We start from the raw sequence: 21726 nt of genomic DNA, 5'->3' as shown, positions 1-21726 counted from the left end.
GCCGACGCTTTGCCTGTGCGGGAGTAGCTTTCGTGCTCTTAATGCTCACTTACAGGGAGAACAGCCCAAGCAGAGCATTGTAGAAAGGAACTTGTCGTAATTAACTAATCGTTGCCGTGCGACAAGGAAGCTTGCTAACACTTTTATGATATTTCAACATTACGCTGTTTATATACATTGCGCGTCAGTACTTTCTTGAGCTTTAAATATATTACGCTAAACTGTATCTTTTAATTTAAAAGAAGGTTGCCGCCGTATTGGTGAATTATTACGAATTCTTAAAACAGCTGTTTAACCCTTTATATAAAAAAAACTTTTATGCCTTAAGCGTGTTCAAATCTGAGCTGTATCACATGAATCATGAAAACTGCGGTTGGTCTATTATGCTAATTTCATGCCGCACCAATCATGCAAGCACCTGATTTAGGACCAAAGTTCGGTCTGGTATGGCAAAATACCAGTGCCTTGAAATCAGGTGTATGAACATGTGCAGTGATGCAATGAGTGATGCATTTCAGCCTGTTGTAAAACAGAATACTGCTGCTATCTCTAAGTCACCGTCCAATTACTTAAAATTGGCGCTAGGACGGCTTTTTTTGCAGATGTCACAGCTTCTTTAAATAACTAGCTCTAACAAGAAAGAAAACCTGCGCATTTAACTGCAGCGCCAAATCTACTAGAAGGAAAGATTGAAACGTAAAAGGCAGAGGTGCGAGACATCAGTGGAGTCAATAAATGAAATTTGTTTATCGGCTTTTAAAGACTTTGCAGCTAAATCTGTAACAATGCCGATTCTTCAGTCACACAAGAAAAAGAGAAAAAAAAGCACTGCGAAGCATATATCTGGCGATATTGTGTTGTGGTTGCGCTTTTCCAGGTTTTGCTCGCTGTGTTGACCAAGCCAGCATGAGGAACAACCACAAACGCAACAACACCAAGCGCCAAAGACGTGCATCCTTCGGCGTAGAACGCTTGCATGCATGCACACCCAACGCGCTTACTGCCTGGTCTGCAATCGGAGCCAAGTAAAATTACGTAGGGGGCGCTCGGGGCGTGTTTCAGCGGACAACGGAGCAGAACAGAGCGGTTGATATCGCGGGATCGAGTCCCGCGGTAGAGCGGAAGTCGGTTCTTTTCTCGTTTCCTTGCTAATTGTTACCCCAATTCAGACAATTCGCATGACGGAGCACTACGTACGAAAACAATAACGCTATATAATACAGTTTTAAACATTCAGGCTGGATAAAGCCGCATGTTCGCTTAATTTTTCTTTCATCGGTTCCGTGATAAGTGGGGCCATCTGGAAGCGAAGAAATGCCCCTCACTTTCATTTTATAGGAATGTGCTTACACAAGGTGTCCTATGTTATGTGTAAATAAAAGTAACTATGCTGACAATTCGGACACTGTTAAAGAATCGCAGGCGGTGAAAAATTATCTGGAATCCTGCAGTCCGCACAGCTTTGTAGCCCCAGCGCAGCATCAGGGCATTGCTCTAACTCGTTACCTTAAAGTGACGTGAACTATGGTTTAGAAAAAAAAAATATAGGCAATTCTTCTCTTATAGACACTCAATAGACATCCAGTCGACAGTTCTGTGTATTGCATGTGAACAATATTTTGCTTGGTTTTATTTGCTGTACTTAGTTGATAATTATTTACCATTGAATTCACCAGATGTGGTACGCGAAGTGCATTGAATAAAAAGTGGTGACATCCAAGGAAAATTGCGCACTCGATACCACCATCTAATGAGGGCATACGATGATAGTGGCCGCGGTCCTGGCTGCACGGAATAGGGTGTACGAAGTCAAAATCCTGTAGAGGTGCTGCTAGCTATGAGACGTTTAAAGCATGTGCTTCTATTTACCAAGACTTGTTTGCGGGCTGGCCGGCCAGCGATTGTCATGGCCTGTCTTTTCCTTTGCGAAAATGCTTAATTTCCGAGTGATGTGCTCTCGCCATAAAATTTTTACTTTGTTTAGTTTGTTTACCGCACGGACATCACTTTAGCACTGAATACTGTGGCATTCGTGGCTTCTTTTGACTTTACTGGAACTTACCGGTTGAAGCTTCCTTCACTCACCGGCTGTAGAAAAGTTTATTCTTTAAGGCTAAGTCTGTTCCTTAAACGAGCATCATCCAAACTATTGCGCAACCTGGTCTAGCCAGTGGCCACTACCGATGCTGCTTCCGTTTTATCTCCTTCAGATGCAGCAGATCCTTTTCTTTTGCGTGTATTGTTCTGCAGTTCTATGTTCGCTTTGATTTCCTAAGAAGAGATTTGCAGGTGTTTTCGTCATTACTGCATATTTTTTTTTCCTATGTGCGCTGCCCACGCTTGAAGATATTTTCTCTTTCTCCTGTTGCAATGCCCTCGATGCGAAATTTAGACGCACGCCTACATAAAAAAATACGCACACACAACCCTTGCCTCATGTTACGTTGACACCCTGCAGATGCACTGCGTTAGGCTCGCGTTTTTTCGGACGGCTCCAATACGGCGTCTTCAGAGATGTCTACCATTAGCGAAGGGTGAACAAAACTCTGCAAAGGAGGTGCGATTAACTGGCTAAATCGGCGCTCCCGAAATTACACTCGCACGCGCCGAGTACGGAGGGGCTGACCGACTGGCTTAAGACGCTAACGGCCTCGTTCTCGGGGAGGGGGCCAAGAAAAGAACGCAGCAGCGCACTCTAGCGAAAGCGGGCAAGTTATTCCGAGACCAGTTCCTCCCTAATCGGTGGTCGATTGATTGATTGAAGAGGTCGCCAGGGCGCTTAGCGAGGAGCTAGCCCCCCACCGACTCGCTGATTTGTGGCGCAGGTGACCTTTCTGCGCGCGCGTGCCCTCCGCGACCGAGGGTGGCAGGGAGAACCCTTCTGCGAAGCGACGGCGCGTGCGGTGCGGCTACTCGCTAGGGATAAGAGGTTGGGGGGAGAGCTCATCAGGTGTAGCCGCCGCCGCGGCGGTCGCCCTGGGCAGCGCGGCGGCCCGGACCTAAGCGGAGAATCTGCTCGGACAAATGAGCCCACCGATCGATGCAAGTGCGCGGCGACGCGCGAGCTTGCGCGGCCAGGAAGGAAGCGCTGGGTGCCGATGTCCCAGAAGGCTGACATTTTCACTGCCCTTGCTTCTTTCTCTGCCCCCCTCTTCTCGGCTTGCTTCCCCTGCACTGCCTAGCGAAATGCGTGCAGCGCCGAGGAAGATGAAGACAGCGTCAGCCAATCAGAAGGGCTAGAGGACAACAACTCGGAGAGGTTTTCGGCGGCTCCAAGAGGAAGCCGAGCCTGTAATTGACTGCCCTCCAGAACAGATACCTACAACGTACACTGCATAGAAACAGTGCGAACAAATGTCGTCTTCTTTTCGTGTTCAAATTTGAGAAATGAGGAAAAGGCTACAAAAAAAATGCTGAAAGTCGGCAAAACGTTTCGCTGCGCACCGAGGAATGTCCGCACAATCGGCAATTTTCGTGTTTTGCGAAGCACTGCGCTAATTTTGTGAGGCAGAGCGTACAAGAAGGAAGGGCAGGGGAAGGAGCGCTTAACACGCCACGGCAGACAAGGACTGATAGGGGGGACGCGGTTAGAGGCCGGGCTCGAAGGGCAAGGGTTCTACGTGGCGGTGCGCACTGCCACAGAGCGTGCTCGGATTTCGAGGGGTTGGGGAAGCATTGGCAACGGCGGCGAGGTGTTCAGGTTGTGCAGCGGCGGCAGTGATCGGACTTACCTGTCGTGAGGGCAACCTCTTTGGCTTTTTGGACGTGACCGAGGACCTTGAACTGTGGCAACTCTACCTCCTTGGCGATGCGGACGGAGGTGTCCCCGTCCGACCACCGGTAGCGAATGTCTTTCATGGTGTAACCAACTGCGAGAGAAAAGAGCGGAAACAGAGATCAGCGAAGGGAGGAAATTTGTTGCTCGGCCGAAAGAAATCTCATTTATAGCGGTCGATCGCGGACGCGATGTCTGTTGAAAGGAAAGGGGGGGGGGGGTTAAAGGTTATTTGCCTTCGTGGATTATATCGAGGAGGCAGCTGGTATTAAGCTCCGCAATCTACTCTTTCTTATTTTTATTTTTTTTTATTTTATTGATACTGTTAACCCTCGCTTGAGGGCCGTTACAGGGAGGGAACATAACACAATGCAATCAAGTTTGGCACTTCATAGCATCAACTGAGACGCCCGCGACACAGATTGTCAAGAGAACATTCAAATTTCGGCACGTTTGTTAAATTGGCAACGTCACCAGGCAACTGATTCTAGCTTTCAGTGACGTCCGGGAAAAAAAGAATATCGGAACACATCAACACGTGTGCCACACGGCTTCATCACTCCGCAGTGGTTGGTTCTCGCGCTGCGTTCTCCGGCGTACTGGACATATCTTTCCTGTTATATTTTATATTGTCCTTGTAGCAGTTGAAAGAAAAGATTTAGTCTGGCTTTTTGCTGTCTAGTTTCAAGTGATTCAAGCCCACATGAACGCAGGATTGCTGTCACCGAGTCCGTCCTTTTGTACCTTGAAGAGATAGAGCAAGCAGCCATTTTTTGAATTCTCTCTAATTTGTCTTTTAAAACTGTTTGATGGGAACTCCAGAGAACGGAAGCGTACTCTAAGGATGGACGTATGAATGTCTTTTAGGAAATTAAATTACCATCTTTAGTTGCAATTCCCAATTTTCTTCTTCAAAAAGTACAGTTTCTGTGATGCTGTCGAGCCCAGATTGTCGATATGTTTATGCCAGTGCAAACTATGTGTAATTGTGACCCCTAAATACTTGAAGGTATCTGCATTCCTTAGCTTGTTATTTCCTATCTTATAAGTAAATGGCTGCACACTCTTTTTATTAGCAACATGTGTAAAAGTAGATTTTGTGTAATTGATTTCTATGTCCCATTTTTGGCACCAAAGGTGCGAGGAATGAAGAACCCGGCTTATTCTGACTTGATCGTCAGGATGCGTTACTCTAGAATGAATTAAAGAGTCGTCGGCGAAAAGCTTCAATTCCACAGGAAACTCGACAATCTCAGAAATGTAATTAGTATAGATTAAGAACAATAATGGAGCTAAAACAGAGCCTTGTGGGACGCCAGAAAGCACGTCTAATGGAGAGGACAAGCAATCGTCTACCCGCACAGCCTCCCTGCGACTGTGCAGATAGGCTTCAATACATTTCAGAATATTTTCACTAATCTCTGCTTCATGTAATTTGAAAAGTAATTTATTGCTTGCGATTTTGTCGAAAGCTTTCGCAAAGTCTATGCAGATGACGTCGACTTGCTCTTTGGCACCTATGGCTGATGTAAAATCGTGAATAGTTTCTATGAGCTGCGTTGCGGTAGACGGGCCTTTTCGAAAACCATGCTGGTGCTGTTAAAAAAAATTGTTATCTTCAAGAAAAATAAAAGCGCACTTACTTGTCATGAAATCGCAGCGCTGGCAGACAAGGACACAGAGAGAACCCACACACAATTGCGCAATTGTGTGTGGGTTTTCTCTGTGTCCTTGTGTGCCAGCGCTGCGATTCTATGATGTTCGACAACTAACAACTAGCCCAGCAACGCACCTTGCATGCTTCCTTATGATATGCTCCAAGAGCTTACAGCAGACGCTAGTCAGAGAAACTGGGCAAATAGTTACTTGTGAGTAATCGGTTACCGCTTTTAAAAACAGGTGTTGCAACTGCGCTACGCCAGTATTGTGGCAACGAGTGAGTTTTCAAAGACGTCGCAAAGATTAGAGTTAAGAAAAATAACACCCATTCTGGCATATTGTTTAGGAATTGGGTTGGTATTCCGTCAGGCCCGCTAGCCTTCTTTGAATCTAAAAGTAGCGGTTGGTTAAGCACGCCAGCCTGAGTGACGAGCACGTCTTCCATTGAACACGAGGAATAAGAAGGCTGATAGTCGTCATCGCACTTGATGCTAGGCTTTGAAAAAAAAAACGGACTGAAAAAAAAATGATTAAACTGATCCGCTACGCCTGTTTTTTTCTGTCACTATTTCATTGTTGATTTGAATACTTTTTAATTGTTCTTTCTTGTCACTCAAGTATAGACAAAACTTTCGAGGCGGCGTTTTAAAAAAGCTACCTAATATGTGGTTAAAAAACCATTGCTTCGAGTCATCGAGAGCCGTGTTTAATGCATTTCGCAATTTTGACACCTCAGGAGTTTTACCTTCCCACTTGCCCAATCGCTTTATTTTTCGCTTCATGTGAATGATGGGCCGATTTATCCAGGATTACGGGGATTTATCTTTTTCAGCTGAGTGGGAACGAATTTTTCAACACAATGTCTTGTAATATGCTTGAAACGCTGCCGCAGTTCGTGAATCGAATCACAATCTCAGGCGAAATCGAATTGGCTAAATGTCATTTATAAAAAATCCAGAATGGAAGTGTCGGCTTCCCGTCCATATAGACCTTGGTTGGCAAAGGTGTAAAACGCAGTCAGCAAGAAAATAGATGAAAAAAGTGTACGTATATGAAGGAAATATTGGCTGCAACTGATCAAAAAATACATTCCCGTCGACTGTCCTCAAAAGATCACATCATATACTGTCGAGACTACCTTCGCCTTCTACACTGCTCTTCCTCTTCATCACATTTGAAGGATAACATGATCAAGTAATATTTCTACCTGCGCTTAAATGTATTGAGTCTGCACTGTCCGCGGCCACGCATACAATGTGCCGTCTTTGCAAAAACTGACCAGGCTGGCCTGCGGTCTTCAGCCCTCGCGTATTTCTTACGCTCGTTCGCTCAGCGGGTAGGTAAGGGCCAACTCACCCCATACAGCGGGATTCTCTTGGGCCCAAACCGAGGTCGCTAGGGTCTTCATGAGATCGGAAACGTTGAATCCGCTCGCATTACAACTATAGAGTTTTTGTAAACTTCCTATAGGAAATCTCTTCGAGGTTGAATATAAGAGCATCCCAGTAGGAGGTACTCTCGGGAGCAAAAGTGGTGTACCCCACGTGGTGGGCTGCGTTTGCAGTGCCATCTACAGGCGGCATCTGGGATCGTGAAAACCGATGGAGATCCCTTTATTTTCTGGCATGTCGCTGGGCTAGTTTCTGCGCAACGTGCTCTATTTCACAAAATGCATAGCAGCAGCAGCCTGCCGTGACCCTCTTTTCATTTTGTCTCTCCTTTTTTTTCTCATTGTGTGCTCGAGATGTGGCCACAGCCGGCGCACGCCGCGACCTGCTACGAAAGAATGGCCATGCGCGCGCGGCTAACTAATATTTCCGACGGACGACAACCTTTCGGCTGGACGAATTTATAATTAAAAACGGCGCATAAGTGTCTCTTATTTGTTGCATTTCACACTCGATTAAAATGACAGCGATTTTGGCGAGCTGGAGCGCGTTGCATTGAAACGAACCAAGCGACATGTCTGCAGATAAAAACATTCCATCGGCTGTCTCAATCTCATATGTCACCCGTAGATGGCACTGCAATGCAAGTTTGCCTTGCTCCGCCTCTCGCTGCGTGGAACACGCAACTTTTGCCCCCGACAGTACTTGTGATGCAAGAGTTTCGAATGTTTTGACAAGTTCAAGAAACGACAGCGGCCCTGCTCATTTCATCGAGTCTCTGATCCCCTTTACACCACTTCCATAGCATGCATTACGTGGATTCATGGTCATGCAGGGCTTGAAGGCAATGAGGCGGCAAACGATCTAGCTAACCAGCCGAGAGGATCCTTGCCCGTACTGTTCCCCTCTACCTCTAAACTATGATGCCCGGTTAGAAATCCTTAGACTGAACCGAGGGAAATATCCCTCTCTTTGTATTACACTCGCCATATCAGAACCCACATTCTGGAGGCGAATACAGACAAAGACTTTCCTTAACCTGTATTTGTACCACCTCACCCCCCCTTCCGGACACCACCACACCTATCGCTGGTGCGGCGGTAAGCCCACGCTGTTCCCTATATCGTGGAGTTTCGTGAGAAAACCATCCCACTGAGAACATCACAGACATCATACGGGCAGTGGGAAGCAGCCCTGACGGGCAATGGTTTGGAGCATCAACGTCAGACCGTCCGACGGGTCCAGACATCAGCGCAAGCCACCAGAATTCTGAACTGAGGAGTCCGTCCTCCTGGCCCGTACAAAATTTTAAAAAGCGTATAAACTTTTATCGCTCCCTCTCTCTCTTGACGTTCTTTCAGCATGCCATATGCAGTTGTGGCCCATTAAAAGACGATGATATTGTATTTAGGTGGTCTTTGTGTTCCTAAAGTTCCCGCCATGAGCGCTGACATGGCACTTCGTCGTACTTCTTAAGCATAACTGCGCTCCTGCGACCGAGCAGCAAATGCACTTAATTTATGGTCTCGCAAAGGGATGAGAGAAGGGGGAGCATAGAACGAAGATGATAACATCTTAAATGAAAAACTAAAAAGATTCGGCCCACTCTATTGTCTGTATAGCCTGAAAAGATCCCGCATTATACGAAAGAATGAAAGGAAAAAAATCACAAAACTGCTTCTTCGAAAGTATATTTACTCCCCACAATGTCGCTGTCTCTCTGTCATTAGTGTCTGCTGCCAGCACATTGTGCGCGCCACGCGTGAGGTGCGCCATATAAATTGCTACGCGGTGACCACAGGCACTGGCAGTGACGCCTTTTTAAGAAAGCGAGAAATTGGGCGAGCTGCCCTGCTTCCCTTACACGCTCCCCCTCAAGCGCTCAGCCTCCTCCTCGCACCCGTCCTGGCCAATTCCTCCGACGGTATGTCCCCTCCGTTCCCTTCCTTCATCTTGCCTCCTCCGCCTTCGGCCAACGCCAGCAGCAGCGGTAGCCTTCTTCGCATTCATGGGGAGCACAGCACCCAATTCACGGCCTTGTCCCTCCGGGCTATAGAATGCCAAACAGCTACGGGCGCCGGCGCTCTCTTCTCTCCCTTTCTCCACGATGAAAGAGGAGAGGAGGCTGCCGCGCGACGATCAGTCAAGGGGTTTGCGGCTATACAAGGAGCGCCCGAAATCGCCGTCACCAACGGGGCGGCAAAGGCGAGGCTGGAAGTTTGCGCAGGCCGAAGGAGGCCCGCACGGCAGCCGCAGTATTTGCTCCGGGGAAAACATGATTTCGTTCCCCCTTCTTTTCTCCCTTTTCCCCGGCCTTCTTCCTTTGGCCCTACGTCAGCGCCAGCGGCGAATTCGGGAGCACGCCGTTCTCTTTCCAGCGTTCTTTTGTCATATTTCTTCCTTTTTTGGCCTCGATGCAGACACGGTACATGGTCGCCTCTGACAACACACCTAGATTGCGTCGTGACCCTCCCGCCGACCCTGCTTCTCCCCTTCACCTCTCTCGGTCCGCCTTTCTTTCCCTACACATCATATCCCCATCTCCAAATATTTTGCATGTGTTCCTTTCCCTGTTGTACCCATTTTGCTGCCTCCAGTTTTTTTTCTTTTCCCACCACACGCGACTTCTGTTCCTTTCTTTTTTTGTGTTAGTGGAGAGCTACTGTAGCGCTGTTTTGCTCAGCTCGTCTGTGCACGAGTCGCTCCTTCTTCATTTCTTGAGGTCGCTTTTTCATGCACTTTTGTGCTCCGAAAGTTCCGTGCTCCGCTTTTCTTGGCTAGTCGAACCTGACTGCATTTTTTTCGCACCAGCTTATTGAAGGAATGCTTCGCATGAAGAAATAAGAAAACACCCAGCAACACACACTTACGGAAACAACGTCAGCGAGCAACGTCACAACGAACCAGCTGCCACTCCTTGGGATACGCAGCCAACGTCGGTAGAGACAGAAGAGAAAAAAATATACCTGGTTTGCTTCCACCCGAAACTTAATTCTGCACTGCCGCATTACACGTAACACACAAGGACTCGGCATAGGTCTGCGTAGCCTAGTCGCGTACTTGCTTGTCGGCACGTGAATAGTATGCTTCGAATGTGCTCTTTTTTTCTTGGGGCGGACCTATGCTTGATACTGTTCTGAAAAAGAAAGATCAGCTCAGCTGCGTGTTTTATTTGAATGTGCAATTTCGCTTTCACCTGCTTTTGCGTGTTTGTACAGACGAATGTTCATGCGTGCGAACACATAGACGCATGTATGCAGTATGTATAGTTACGTGCTTTAATCACTGCGTCTCTGTGCCGCTGTTTAGAATGTGGATACTCGGACTCTTAATCTCGCGTTCTGCTTAGGCTCAACATCATCGTACAATCACAGAGCACGCATTCGTGATTTATTTCTTCCCTTTTCTTTCCTTCTAGGTCTCCGCAATCTGGGCGAGCGGAACATGATGCGGTCCCTGTTTGTGAGATCGTAATAATAACGTCAATGAACTAGGTTTTGAGAACTGCCGTAGGCTGGAGCTTCGGCCGACTCATCGTAATATCCATGGTTACGAGACAAGAAATAAACTGGGATTTAAACAAGACGAGAACGTCTACTTACCGCGCAGAATGTGTTCGTTTGATGCCTATATGTAGCTTTTTTTAGGATTACAGGTAAACAATTTGTTTGCGCGTGAGAACCGCACTTTTCTGAAGTTTTTACGCAACGTCTATATCTGTGTGCTGTCCGACGGTATTCCATTTCGTGGTATACTTTCATGTGATGTATTCTTTAATGAAAACAAATAATAACTTCGGATTAGAGATACATATATGAAGTAGGAGCATTTTATGTACACTATTACTTCGTCCAGTCGAAAAAGTTTACATTACAAAACGCCCGCTAGCGAGAACAGGTCTTAAACCAATATGACGAAAGAGACGATGAGCGCAGTTTTGGATTAGTAAATTAATTTTAGTAAATTTAGGCTTTATACTAGGTCTTAGTTTATGACAAATATTTGAGTGCGAATGAATTATGATTTTCTAAAAGTTAATTCTGATGCAGAAGTGAGGCTCAGCAAGTTTAAAGGAAATGTAAGTTTTGCTGATGAGTTGCACATTTCGCTGAGATAAAATCCGCCAGAAGGGAAAAGCAAAAACCTGAGATATTCCAAGTCGCATAATAGGGGCCCAAAAAGAAAGGAGATATAACACTGCTTTTCTCAAGAAGGAGAATACCCGCGTTTCTGAAGAATTAGGCGTTCAAGTAAAGATATGAAAACCGGTTTATAGTCGCTAACATGGAGGCTGGTTAGGAACCGCACGAAACATCAAAGGAAGATAGGAGTCGGAAATTGCCTCTTGTCGTGTGAACGCTTCCGAGCTGAGATTTTTTCGAGCGAAAAATAACGCTCTCATTGTGTGTGTTTTTTTATACAGTACTTAAAGTTTTGATATTTTCTCAGAACTCAGGAAGCTGTTTAAACCTGTGCCAACACGAACAGAAATGGAGAACCAGCGTAACAAATCCGTCGAACCCTAACTTATTTCAACACTCTGCATCAACGCACAAAATATGAAGTGTAAAGAATGACGTCACTCTACACGTAATGGGGAGCTACGAGCGCCAGTCGTAAATGCGCCTCGCCTTTTCGGCTACAACTCTGTCGCTTCAAGTGCGAAAAAGACAGTATCGTATAAGAGCGGTATGGCAAGGACCTAAAAATAGAACAAATGCGTCCAGAAGGGGAAACAGAGAGGGGGTTGAAGGGGGGAGGCGCACAGAAATCGCCGGACGCTTTTACTACGACAAGCTTTTAGCTTCGACTTAAACGATCGCAACGTGCGCGAAAACGTAGAAAGAAGCAAAAACAAAACATCCAGACATTATCGTCGTTCACCGACCATCATGTGCCGTTCCTTCCTCTCTATAAACGAGCCATAAGCTCCCCGGTAGACGACTTCCAGTCCTCAGAAAGGCTCCTGCCGCACACAGGAAAGCAGACACAAGCGCGCGATTCAGTTATCAGCGCCTTCTTTTCGAGGGAAAAAAAAAGTAAGCACAGAAATTGCTCTCTTTGTTTTGAACGCAAGTAGCATGCCTTGGCACTCGAAAACAACAAAGAATAAAGCGAGCTACTGTGCTCTCTCGGCGCAGGATACTCTGCAGTCTGCGAGAACACGCACGGCTCTAAGAAAAGCGGCTGCCCCACGAGACTTCGAAGCATGGCAGAAAAGCTGGCAAAATGGCGCGCGCTCCTAAGCGCGTAGTGGAAAAGGTAGAGTCGGTTGTGCCGCCGAAAAAAGCCTGGCGCCTTCGCCCTGAAGAAAAACAGCGGCAAAGCTCCTGCGCTGAAGTGAACGGAACTTCACGAAACGAGCGGCCCGAAGAATCGCCGTCGAGCGTGCTGGCTGCAGCAACGCCCTTGCTTCCGCTGGCCCGAGCTGCTGCAGCCGACGCTGGCGCGAGGGCCAAGCAGAAAAACTCTGCGACTCCCAGAGGACCCGGACTTCCTTTCATTCTCCCGCTCTCAGTCTCGCTATGTGTGCGCACAAAGGGTTCTTCCCTGGTTGAGTCGTTCCCTTGCAGTCAGCTGTTCTTTTCCCCTTACGCTCTGCTTAATGTCTACGGATGAGCCCCTTGCTACACTCGCTTCTGAAACAGCAACACCTCAGTCGCCGCAGCTTAAAAAACAACAACAAAAAAGGAGAGTGTGGTACAAACGGAGTCGGAGTGAGGAAAGGGCGGTGGGGAGTGATATTTTTCCGCCTTTGTTCGTTATTTCAGATTGTCGCATTAAGGTTCTTGAGTTTATACGTAGGATTTGCGTTCTGAAGGAATTTGCTGTGCAAAAAACACGCAGCTGAAACACGCAGCTGAAATAGGCAGTCATCAGGCGGGAAGTCTCTTGTGGTAGGTGTACTGAGTGACTGGGGGGCCGTCGAACAAAGAACGTACGTTGAAGTATAAGTAAATCAAAGAAAATCTAGTGTGTTTAACCTTTCTCCTACAATATAAACTGGAAAAACTAAATGTGATGCTGCTGTACTGCGCATTAGCTGTTGATGGTGTCCTGGAGAAGGCTAAGGAAAAGAGTGCGGTCGGAAGGGCAGCCCAATTGGCATTTCGACCAACACGCAACGCTGCACTGCGTGCAAAATAGGGCGTAGGACGTCATTATTCCCGGTTCATTCTCCGCGAAGTAACATCCCGTATGACAACTTATATAGCATCAGCGCACTGCATAATCCAGCCGTGCTGCACTCCAGAGGAAGCTACAGCGAAAAAGCAAAAAGACAAAAAAGTGGCTGACGACGATGTGGTTGTGCTATCAGGCCACTCGAGAAAAGATATAGTTGCGCAGGGGCCGTATTACGTAACTGTCACAAATTCTGTCAAAAGCTATAGACAGTGACGTAAAAATGACGAAGAGACATTACCGCTTGACGCAACGAGGAAGCAGCCAATTACAGCAGGGAGGCGCTCCGAGAGCGTTTATTTGCACGGCGAGGGGCCGTGTGCTAAATTTTTGTAAAAAGAAATAAGAAGTAAGCAGCGATGAAAATGAATAATATTTTATTCTGCTAAAACATTCAATTAGAAGTTCGAAAAGTTTAAGCAAACAAAAAGCGTTCGAAGTTGTGCTATTAAATTTGCTGCTGGGTAACTTTTGCTGCCGCGGGGATGCGCTGATGGCGGTAAAACGTCAAGCCACTTTGCACGAAAGCAACCGATTCCACGCCGTGTTATTGTTTTTTACGCGGCTTCCGAAATCAAGCTACATGTGCGGTTGACCTAAGGGCGCAGAAAAATTTGAACGAATGCAGTGAAGGCTACGTGCCTGCAGAGCGAACTTCCTAGGAGGGCATGGTATAAAATCGACGAAGACAACTTGTTGAAGTCTGTGTTGTTCGGCTCTTTCGATCGTAATGCCGTAAGGTGAGGTGTTGCAGTTTGTGATGTTTGGTTGTTTGTTCCTTTTTTCTTGGGAAACAGAAGACGACCACGAAGTGCGATTTTCTGGGGAAAATAAAGTGCTTTGGCAGCATAATCGTGTTTTATTTGTATATCTGTGGCACAGAGGTGACCGCGGGAACCCACCCCTTCTGGGCGCTAATTTTGCAGATTGCCTCCAACACCTGCACACGCATTTGCTTACCATCGGTTGTGCGATGCCGACGTGCGCCTCGTAACCAACGGCAGCTTGAAAGCCGCCGGTAGCAAAGAAGCGCAGTGCACACAGCACCTGCCGCCACACCGACAACGCGCTCACACGCAAATTTCCTCCCAGTTAATCGGCGACTTTGTCGCATAGTCACTCCACAGTCTGCTTCTCCAGTCAAAAAACGCGTCGAAACAGCTCGTCCGGCAAGTCAAACATAATCAAACGTGTCTTCGTGCGCTCTCCTTCACCGTTGGTCCCGCCGGCGCAGGCGCCTCACTCGCCGCCATTTTCCGCCATTTTCACTCGCCGCCATTTTCTGTTAAAAACACAACAGTCAAATTGACCGCTTCGAGGCTGCCACAAAAAAGTGTCAATTAGCGCCTGCATAATTAGGTGTGAAACGTCACCATTTCTGCCACATCCGTGACGTAATCTGCAGCCACCCATGACGCAAAAAAGCAAAATGGCCGCCGGCCACGACCGACCGGTAGCAGCGAGGCTAACTGACAACTTTTTGACAAGTTTTTGATAACTTTGCCAATTTACAGTTGCGTAATCGGGCTCCAAGTCAAGAACGAAAGGAAGAAAGAAAGAACGAAACAAAGTAAGAAAGAAGGAAATGAAAAGAAAGAAAGGATGAAATACAGAAAGAAAGAAGTAAAGAAAGAAAGGAAGAAAGACAGAAAGGAAGAAGGAAAGAAAGAAAGAAAGAAAGAAGAAAGAAAGAAAGGATTAGGAAGGAAGGAAGAAATAAAGAAAGAAGGAAAGGAAAAAGAAAGAAGGATAGAAAGAAATAAAGAAGAAAAGAAAGAAAGGAAGAAAGCAAAGAAGAAAGAAAGAAAGATAGAAAGAAAGAAAGGAAGGAAGGAAGGAAGGAAGGAAGGAAGGAAGGAAGGAAGGAAGGAAGGAAGGAAGGAAGGAAGGAAGGAAGGAAGGAAGGAAGGAAGGAAGGAAGGAAGGAAGGAAGGAAGAAAGAAAGAAAGAATGGACGATAGCGCATTCGCAGAATTTTCATTTGCCCACATCGTGTGCCTATCGTATTTCGAGAAATCCTCCACGGCCGCGCGCGTCCATTTATAGAAGGCAGAGAAAGGCTTTGTGATGCAGTCCGAAAATGAGGCTCGGGAGAGTGTGGCGCCACCTCAGACCCTGTCGAGACGACGACGAAGTCTGCACTCGACGGCTTCTTCTAGGCGTCTCTTCGCGGGAATCGTGATGATGTCGGTGTCGGCACCCCTCGCATTAGCGGGCGTGCTCTGTTTTCTTGTTTTCTTTCGCTTATCGTCTTGTTGCGCTTGAAGATGCGACAAGAAAGAAGCGAATAAAAGCGAGACAGAGAGAAGATCCCAGTGTGCCAAGGTAGCGTGCAGCGAAGGCTACTACCGTTAAAAAAAGAAGAAATAAATGACAAAATGAGGCACGCCGGAGTCGCGTATGGACTAGGCGCAGTTAATGATGACAAACGCGAACTAGCTGCCTGAAGCAGCAGCGGTGTGGGAAAAGAGAAGCGATTGCGAAAGCCGACTTGAAGTGGCTCCATAGCTAAAGTAAAACTTGGAAACACAGCCGGCGAAAGAGCACTTTCCCTTATTCTTCCACGCCGCTGTCCTCAGTAGACGCGCCAGAAGCTGTAGAAACCGAATTATTTCCTTAGGAGTCGACCGTGTGCACTTTTTTCGTCCCGGAGCAAATAAACTTCGCATTTAGTTTGACTGCAGTGCGCCGATAGGCACATCATAGCGGGGCGTTTAACCTTCGTGAAGGCAGACGTGAATCTTTCTTGAAAATTGCTACCTAACTGGTTTAACACTGGGTAACTTTTAGCTTATCTTACCAAACTTCATACCGCCATCCTATGCTTGCGAACAAGTGGGAATCCCTCATTACATCTTTCCCTTCAGTTCTTTTATTCTAAGTAGCCACTTCTTCTGAAGAAAGGAGAGAACGAAGTGCTCAGAAGGACTTGCTGGTCTACTTCAGCTGAAAGGGAACTAATCAGCGCAGTAGCAAAATTCCCGCGCAGTGTGTGGATACCGGGATTACCTTCAGAGATCAAAGCGCAAGTAAGCTGCCACTCCGGGATGAAAAAAGGCAATATCAATGACTGAATTTGCCCTCTGGGAAAAAAATATCCCCAAAAAACATGCCGTACTCCCTATCAAGTACCTTTAAGTGCAGAAAGCTGTTTTCTTTTCTCATCAACTATTTTCTATTTCTAGCACGGCACTATTGAGAGTGCCCTCTGGCGATTTCGATAAGCATGGTTGAGCTTCAAAAGATAGTCGATTTGAAACTGGACTATGTTTCATTTAAGGCGAGCAGCACGAGTGTTACAGCACCGTTGGTGTCATGACTGTGCGCCACCAGAGCGCCCTGTAACAACGGCAAAAACAGCCCTGTGAATTCAGCACTTGACTGGCTGCTGCCACCTATATATTTTCCATAGCAGCGAATGGTTTCAGTCCTACGCAGTGCATTACGAAGCCCATACCTCTCTCTAAACAAATGCAGCTCTTCAGAATCCAGGGCAGAGTCATGTGTCACCGTTTGTCGCTATCTAAATGGCGGAAAGGTGCCCAAACGGCACTCCTTGAACGAAAGTAGCTTTGAATTGGAAGAGTAGGGAGTACATTGCAGTGGTTGGAATATCTGTTGCCCTCTTTATCACGCTGTGTGATGAGTTAGGTGGTCAAAGCACGCACGAACAGAGACACACATGCGTCTCATTACAACCAACTAGCTAAAACAAAATTATTGCGCCACACACACACACACACACACACACACACACACACACACACACACACACACACACACACACACACACACACACACACACACACACACACACACACACACACACACACACACACACACACACACACACACACACACACACACACACACACACACACACACACGCGCACGCACGCACGCACGCACGCACGCACACACACACACACACACACACACACACACACACACACACACACACACACACACACACACACACACACACACACACACACACACACACACACACACACACACACACACGCACGCACGCACGCACGCACGCACGCACGCGCACACACACACACACACACACACACACACACACACACACACACACACACACACACACACACACACACACACACACACACACACACACACACACACACACACACACACACACACCGCGCGCAAAATCTTTCCATCCATCTTGACAAAAAAAAATTAAGGGACACTTAAACTCCACCTTAACGTTATGAGGCGACAGCGTTAATAGTTATTTGATCTCCTCTCTACTTAGTACACTTTATAGTTACATACGCTCATTAGTATGCATCAGTAGGCAGGCTACACTACGCGATACACCACAACACACACAAGGTCTCCTTTAACCAAGTCGAACGAAGTAACCTCCGTGACATTCTGTGTACTGGCCAGGCAGTGCCGAATGAGCCACGTTTGGATGGTTACCTAGTAGTTCCTCGAAGCAGAAGCGTGTTGACAAAGCAGAGTTCTTGTCCAAGGTCTGAAGTGTATAGTATCTGACCCGGCCACCAAAAACGTGAAGGTTACGCTCCTTTGTCGCCTGCGCTATATGGAGCCCCGGATGATTGAAGAAGCTTTGGAGCCTTTTGGAACTGTACAAACTGTCGAGCGTGAGAAGTGGAGCTGCACCGGAATCGAGCACGTGGAAACAGCGAACCATGAATTGTCGCTGACGCTCAAGGACGGAGTGTCAGCAAAAACAACTCCTCCCGGGCACAATGTTTTCAGGGTACAGGCTTTAGTTCTGATCCTAGGTAGGCCTCTACTGTGCATTCGTTGTAGCCGGGTTGGCCATGTACGGCGTCAGTGTCGTACGCCTCGGTCCACCCAGTGCCGTTACTTTGGTCATGCAGTAGAAAACTCATGAGCTACGCCGACAGGCTGCATCAAGCAACTGGACACATGAGGATGAGGTGATATCAGAGCGCATTATGAATGCGTCGCATGTTGTGCACGCCTCTGGTGAGCTAAGTCATGAGCTCTCATCAGAAGGGGGACCAAAGCCTTCTACACCGAATACCAGCAAGGGGCAGTCTGCGAGTACGAATCATTTAGGATCCCCGTCCCAAGACCGGACCCGGGTCTGTCTGAGCGTGCCACTCTGAATACTGTGCTTGCTGCCCAGAAAACATCTGTCGCCCAGGGCCCACGATAGCTGGACACCCCTTCTGAAGAGTGTCGAGGCGCTACAGCCAGTGAATGTGCGAGAAGCCTGCCCTGCCCGCGATGACCCTTCGTCGCTGGAGTGCATCAGCGTGCCTGCCGAGCGAGGTGGTAGTCTCTAGCAGGGCTGCCAGCGACGTGGCCCGCTCGGCTTCACGGGCCGAAGCGTCGGCTGTGCCAGAAGAGGTCATGGACAACAGAGCAGCTTCCAAGCGTCCTGCAGACGACGAGGTGTGTGTCGCTGGAGAAGAGCAGATGGCATCCGGTGTGCTGGCATTGTGTAGGGCAACTTCAAAACGAAGGGAGATGTCTGTCCTACAGGCCGCTGAATTGCAGGCAGGCCACCCCAGTACAGGGGATGGCCTTCAATAAGGCAGGCAGCAAAAATGGCGAGCATCGCAGCATTTCAGGTCGCTACCCTTAACGTTAGAGGTTTGCGTAATCGTCCAAGGCAACATCAGTTGCGGCACCTTTAAAAGAATTGCAGTGTGAGTGTGGCAGCCTTTCAGGAAACCAGGATGTTCTCTGATGAGGAGACTGAAGCTGTGCTTGATATTTTTTTTGCAAGAATTCAATGTTATCATTAGCCGCCCAAGCGGCTAATGAGTAGTGTACATGCTATTTCTGACCAGCACAAAGGTTTGGTTTGGTTTATGGGGGTTTAACGTCCGAAAGGGATCAGGCTAAGAGGGACGCTGTAGTAAAGGCCTCCGGAAAATGTGGACCATCTGGGGTTCTTTACCATGCACTGACATCGCACAGTACACGGACCTCTAGAATCTCGCCTCCATCGAAATTCGACCTCCGAGGCCGGGATTTAACAAGCGTGTTACAGGTCAGCAGCCGTGCGCCATAACCACTGAGCCAACGCGGCGGCCCCACACAAAAAGAATTACTGCGTGCCGTGTTGCATAAATGATGGCAGGTGAGTTACCTGCTCTGACCTCGCAATTTTTTACAGTAGCGAATTATTTGTGTTTAAGGTCGTGTAAAGCAGCAAGATAGCAAGCTATTTTTTTCTGTCATTAGTTGACCACTTTTGCGCGGATCGTAATATTATACTGTTGGATGTTTTAAATTTTGTTTGTAGGGATGAATACCGAGCAGTGTTAAGTAAACGGCATGACCCTAGTGCTGCTTTACTTACTGATTTGACATGTAAATACAACCTTGTGGACGCTGGAAAACATAAGGGCTACCATATTTAGTTAATTCATTTTTCATTGCTCTCTAGCGGTCATCTTGACAGGATGTACTTTTCAGCAGACACGCTAGCCAGTTTTTGGTTACTGGGTGAGGCTCATGTTCTTCACTGATCACTGCAAGGTGATTCTTCAGAGAGGGAGGTAGAGTCGGCGCTTACTGCACCCTCGATGGGAACTGTAGAAGTTGAATAACTCCCTGCTCTCAGCTGAAATCTTTCAACGTGCTGTATCTACTTGCATGAGGGGCACACGGTCACGGGGAGATCTCTCAGTTTTGAAGAAAAATGGGCCTTAATTAAGAAAAAAAAACAAAAAAAACTTGCCTATTGAAGCCTCAGCAAGGATCAAGTCACTGAAGAGGCACCCCCTTCGTGAGCACGGGCGTACTTTAGTAGAGCTACGTGAGTTAAGAGATGATTAGCACTGGTGCCTATGTGGAAGATATCACTGCCGTAAAAGCAGAGCTTCAACTGTTTGAAGCCTAAAGATACAAGAGGGCCTTAATAGGCTCTAGGTCCCTTAGGTTTCTGGATGAGCAACCATCTGGATGGACCCTGGGTGATGAAAGGCAGTGTTCTGGCTAAAGAAACATTGAAAATCCAGTATAAAGGTAGCACGCACAGCGATGCTCCTGGTATTCTTGGTACTTTCTTTAACTATTATCGGAAGCTATTGGGCGGTTTTGGGGGCAATGCAAGATCAGATTATAGTTGCTTTCTCGAAGCATTTCCTCGACTTGACAATGAGCAGCGTGCTGTAGTGAAGGGACCTATCACTTCGGACGAAATTAAATGTGCCATTCATGACCTGTAGGGTCAGAAATATTTTAGCCCAGATGGTATTATTGCGAGCACTATAAAATTTCCTCTTGCCTTGCGCCTGTTTTGATGGAAGTTTTTCAGGCATGTTATTATTGAAAGGCAAACAGCGCAAATACGAAGACCGGAGCAGAAGAAACTCGGGCATCTTATTATGTTGGTTTTTTGCCTCACACTTTCTATTCCTGACATACTATAATTATTCCATAAAGCACAGATACCGATCGGTTGAAAACGGTTGAAGGATATCGTCAATTTCCCTCTGTGATGTACTTACGTTACAAATTTTTGGCTACGATTCTTTGTGGTCGTATGCTGCAGCTAGTTGTCGCTGACTTCACAGACTCGCTCCAGGTCTGCAGTATTAGAAGTCGCAGTATCCAAATCCAAAATTATATTGCACGTTCGATGTTGGAAACCGTATCAGATGAAGCTTTCCAGGCAGCTCGTATTCAGGTTGACGTTGCAGCGGCCTTCTTGCCGCCTAGCTGGATCCCCTATCTAGATGCAAGTGTATGCCTCCCAGAATTTTTTTATTTGGGAAGGTGGGGACGTGGGGGGGTATGGTGGTCTCGTATTACGCAGCCTGATGTTCTGTGTCATGAACATATTCAAATTTTCTTTTACGACAATTTTCTATTCAATAAAGAAAAAAGTGGCTCAGCGGCTTATAGGGGTAGCCTGTCTGACTCGCAACCGAAGGGTCAGAAGTTCGATTCCCATAAATGGTTCCAATCTTTTTCCAGCGCAATTGAATTCATTTGCATATCCTCTGCATGTCATAGTGGCGTCTGGCTCATGATATGTGACCTCATACTCACAATGTAACTCGAGTTTTAATTATTTTCATTCCACAGATCAGCGTGTGACGTCACGACCCTTTCGACCAATCCTGAATTGGAGCGAGAACGCGCGTACGGGCTTTTCCCGAACGTCTGCTCTAACGTCAAAAAGTCGGATAGTAATTTGCCAGAATTCATATCTCGATCTATTCGTCTGCTCCTATGTTGTGACGTCAGAACTGAAAGTCGGCAATCAACGTTGTTTGTGTGCTCTTAAATCGAAAGCGGAGCTGACCAAAGCCACATAGCGAAAAGAATGGAGCGAAAAAAAAAATTGATTGCTAAATATGGACCCTCTTTGTCACTTTTAGTTGAGCACTTGTAAATAAGTCCCCGCTTGAAGCACCATCCCAAAACAGCTCAATAGGACGTTGGCAGGAGCCTGCGGGAGTGCTTGTAACGCTTATACTTCAACTGGCGAATTTCGTTCAGGCTTTGTCGGACTCGTGGCACGAAGAGACGTTTCTTGCTAAGAGCGCAATTTTTTTTGCTGCTTGGTTGCTTGCAAACGTACCGCCGCGTGCAGAAGGTGGACCTTTTTTTCATTGCGTACGCCAACCGCGGATTTAATTTATGCCCGCATTCCATTGGGTGCAAGCACAGTGCTTGGTCAGCATTAAAGTAACGCGAGAAATGCCAGCGAAATTTTGTACGCACAAATAATGC

General features: G+C 47.1%; 1 protein-coding gene across 4 annotated transcripts in view; it reads right to left on the bottom strand.

Annotated features, from left to right (window-relative positions):
• Positions 1–21726, bottom strand: part of Rdl (Resistant to dieldrin) — a 228955-nt gene that overhangs the window by 19648 nt on the left and 187581 nt on the right. For all 4 annotated transcript variants that reach the window (XM_077663327.1, XM_077663325.1, XM_077663326.1 and 1 more), the window contains exon 6: positions 3732–3869. In XM_077663327.1, the coding sequence (XP_077519453.1) occupies positions 3732–3869 (138 nt within the window). The remainder of the gene's footprint in view (positions 1–3731; positions 3870–21726) is intronic.

This window comes from Amblyomma americanum, chromosome 4, assembly GCF_052857255.1.
Source record: "Amblyomma americanum isolate KBUSLIRL-KWMA chromosome 4, ASM5285725v1, whole genome shotgun sequence".
Lineage (NCBI taxonomy): Eukaryota > Metazoa > Arthropoda > Arachnida > Ixodida > Ixodidae > Amblyomma > Amblyomma americanum.
Note: the sequence above shows the minus strand (reverse complement) of the source record. Positions and strands in the feature narration are given on the sequence as shown.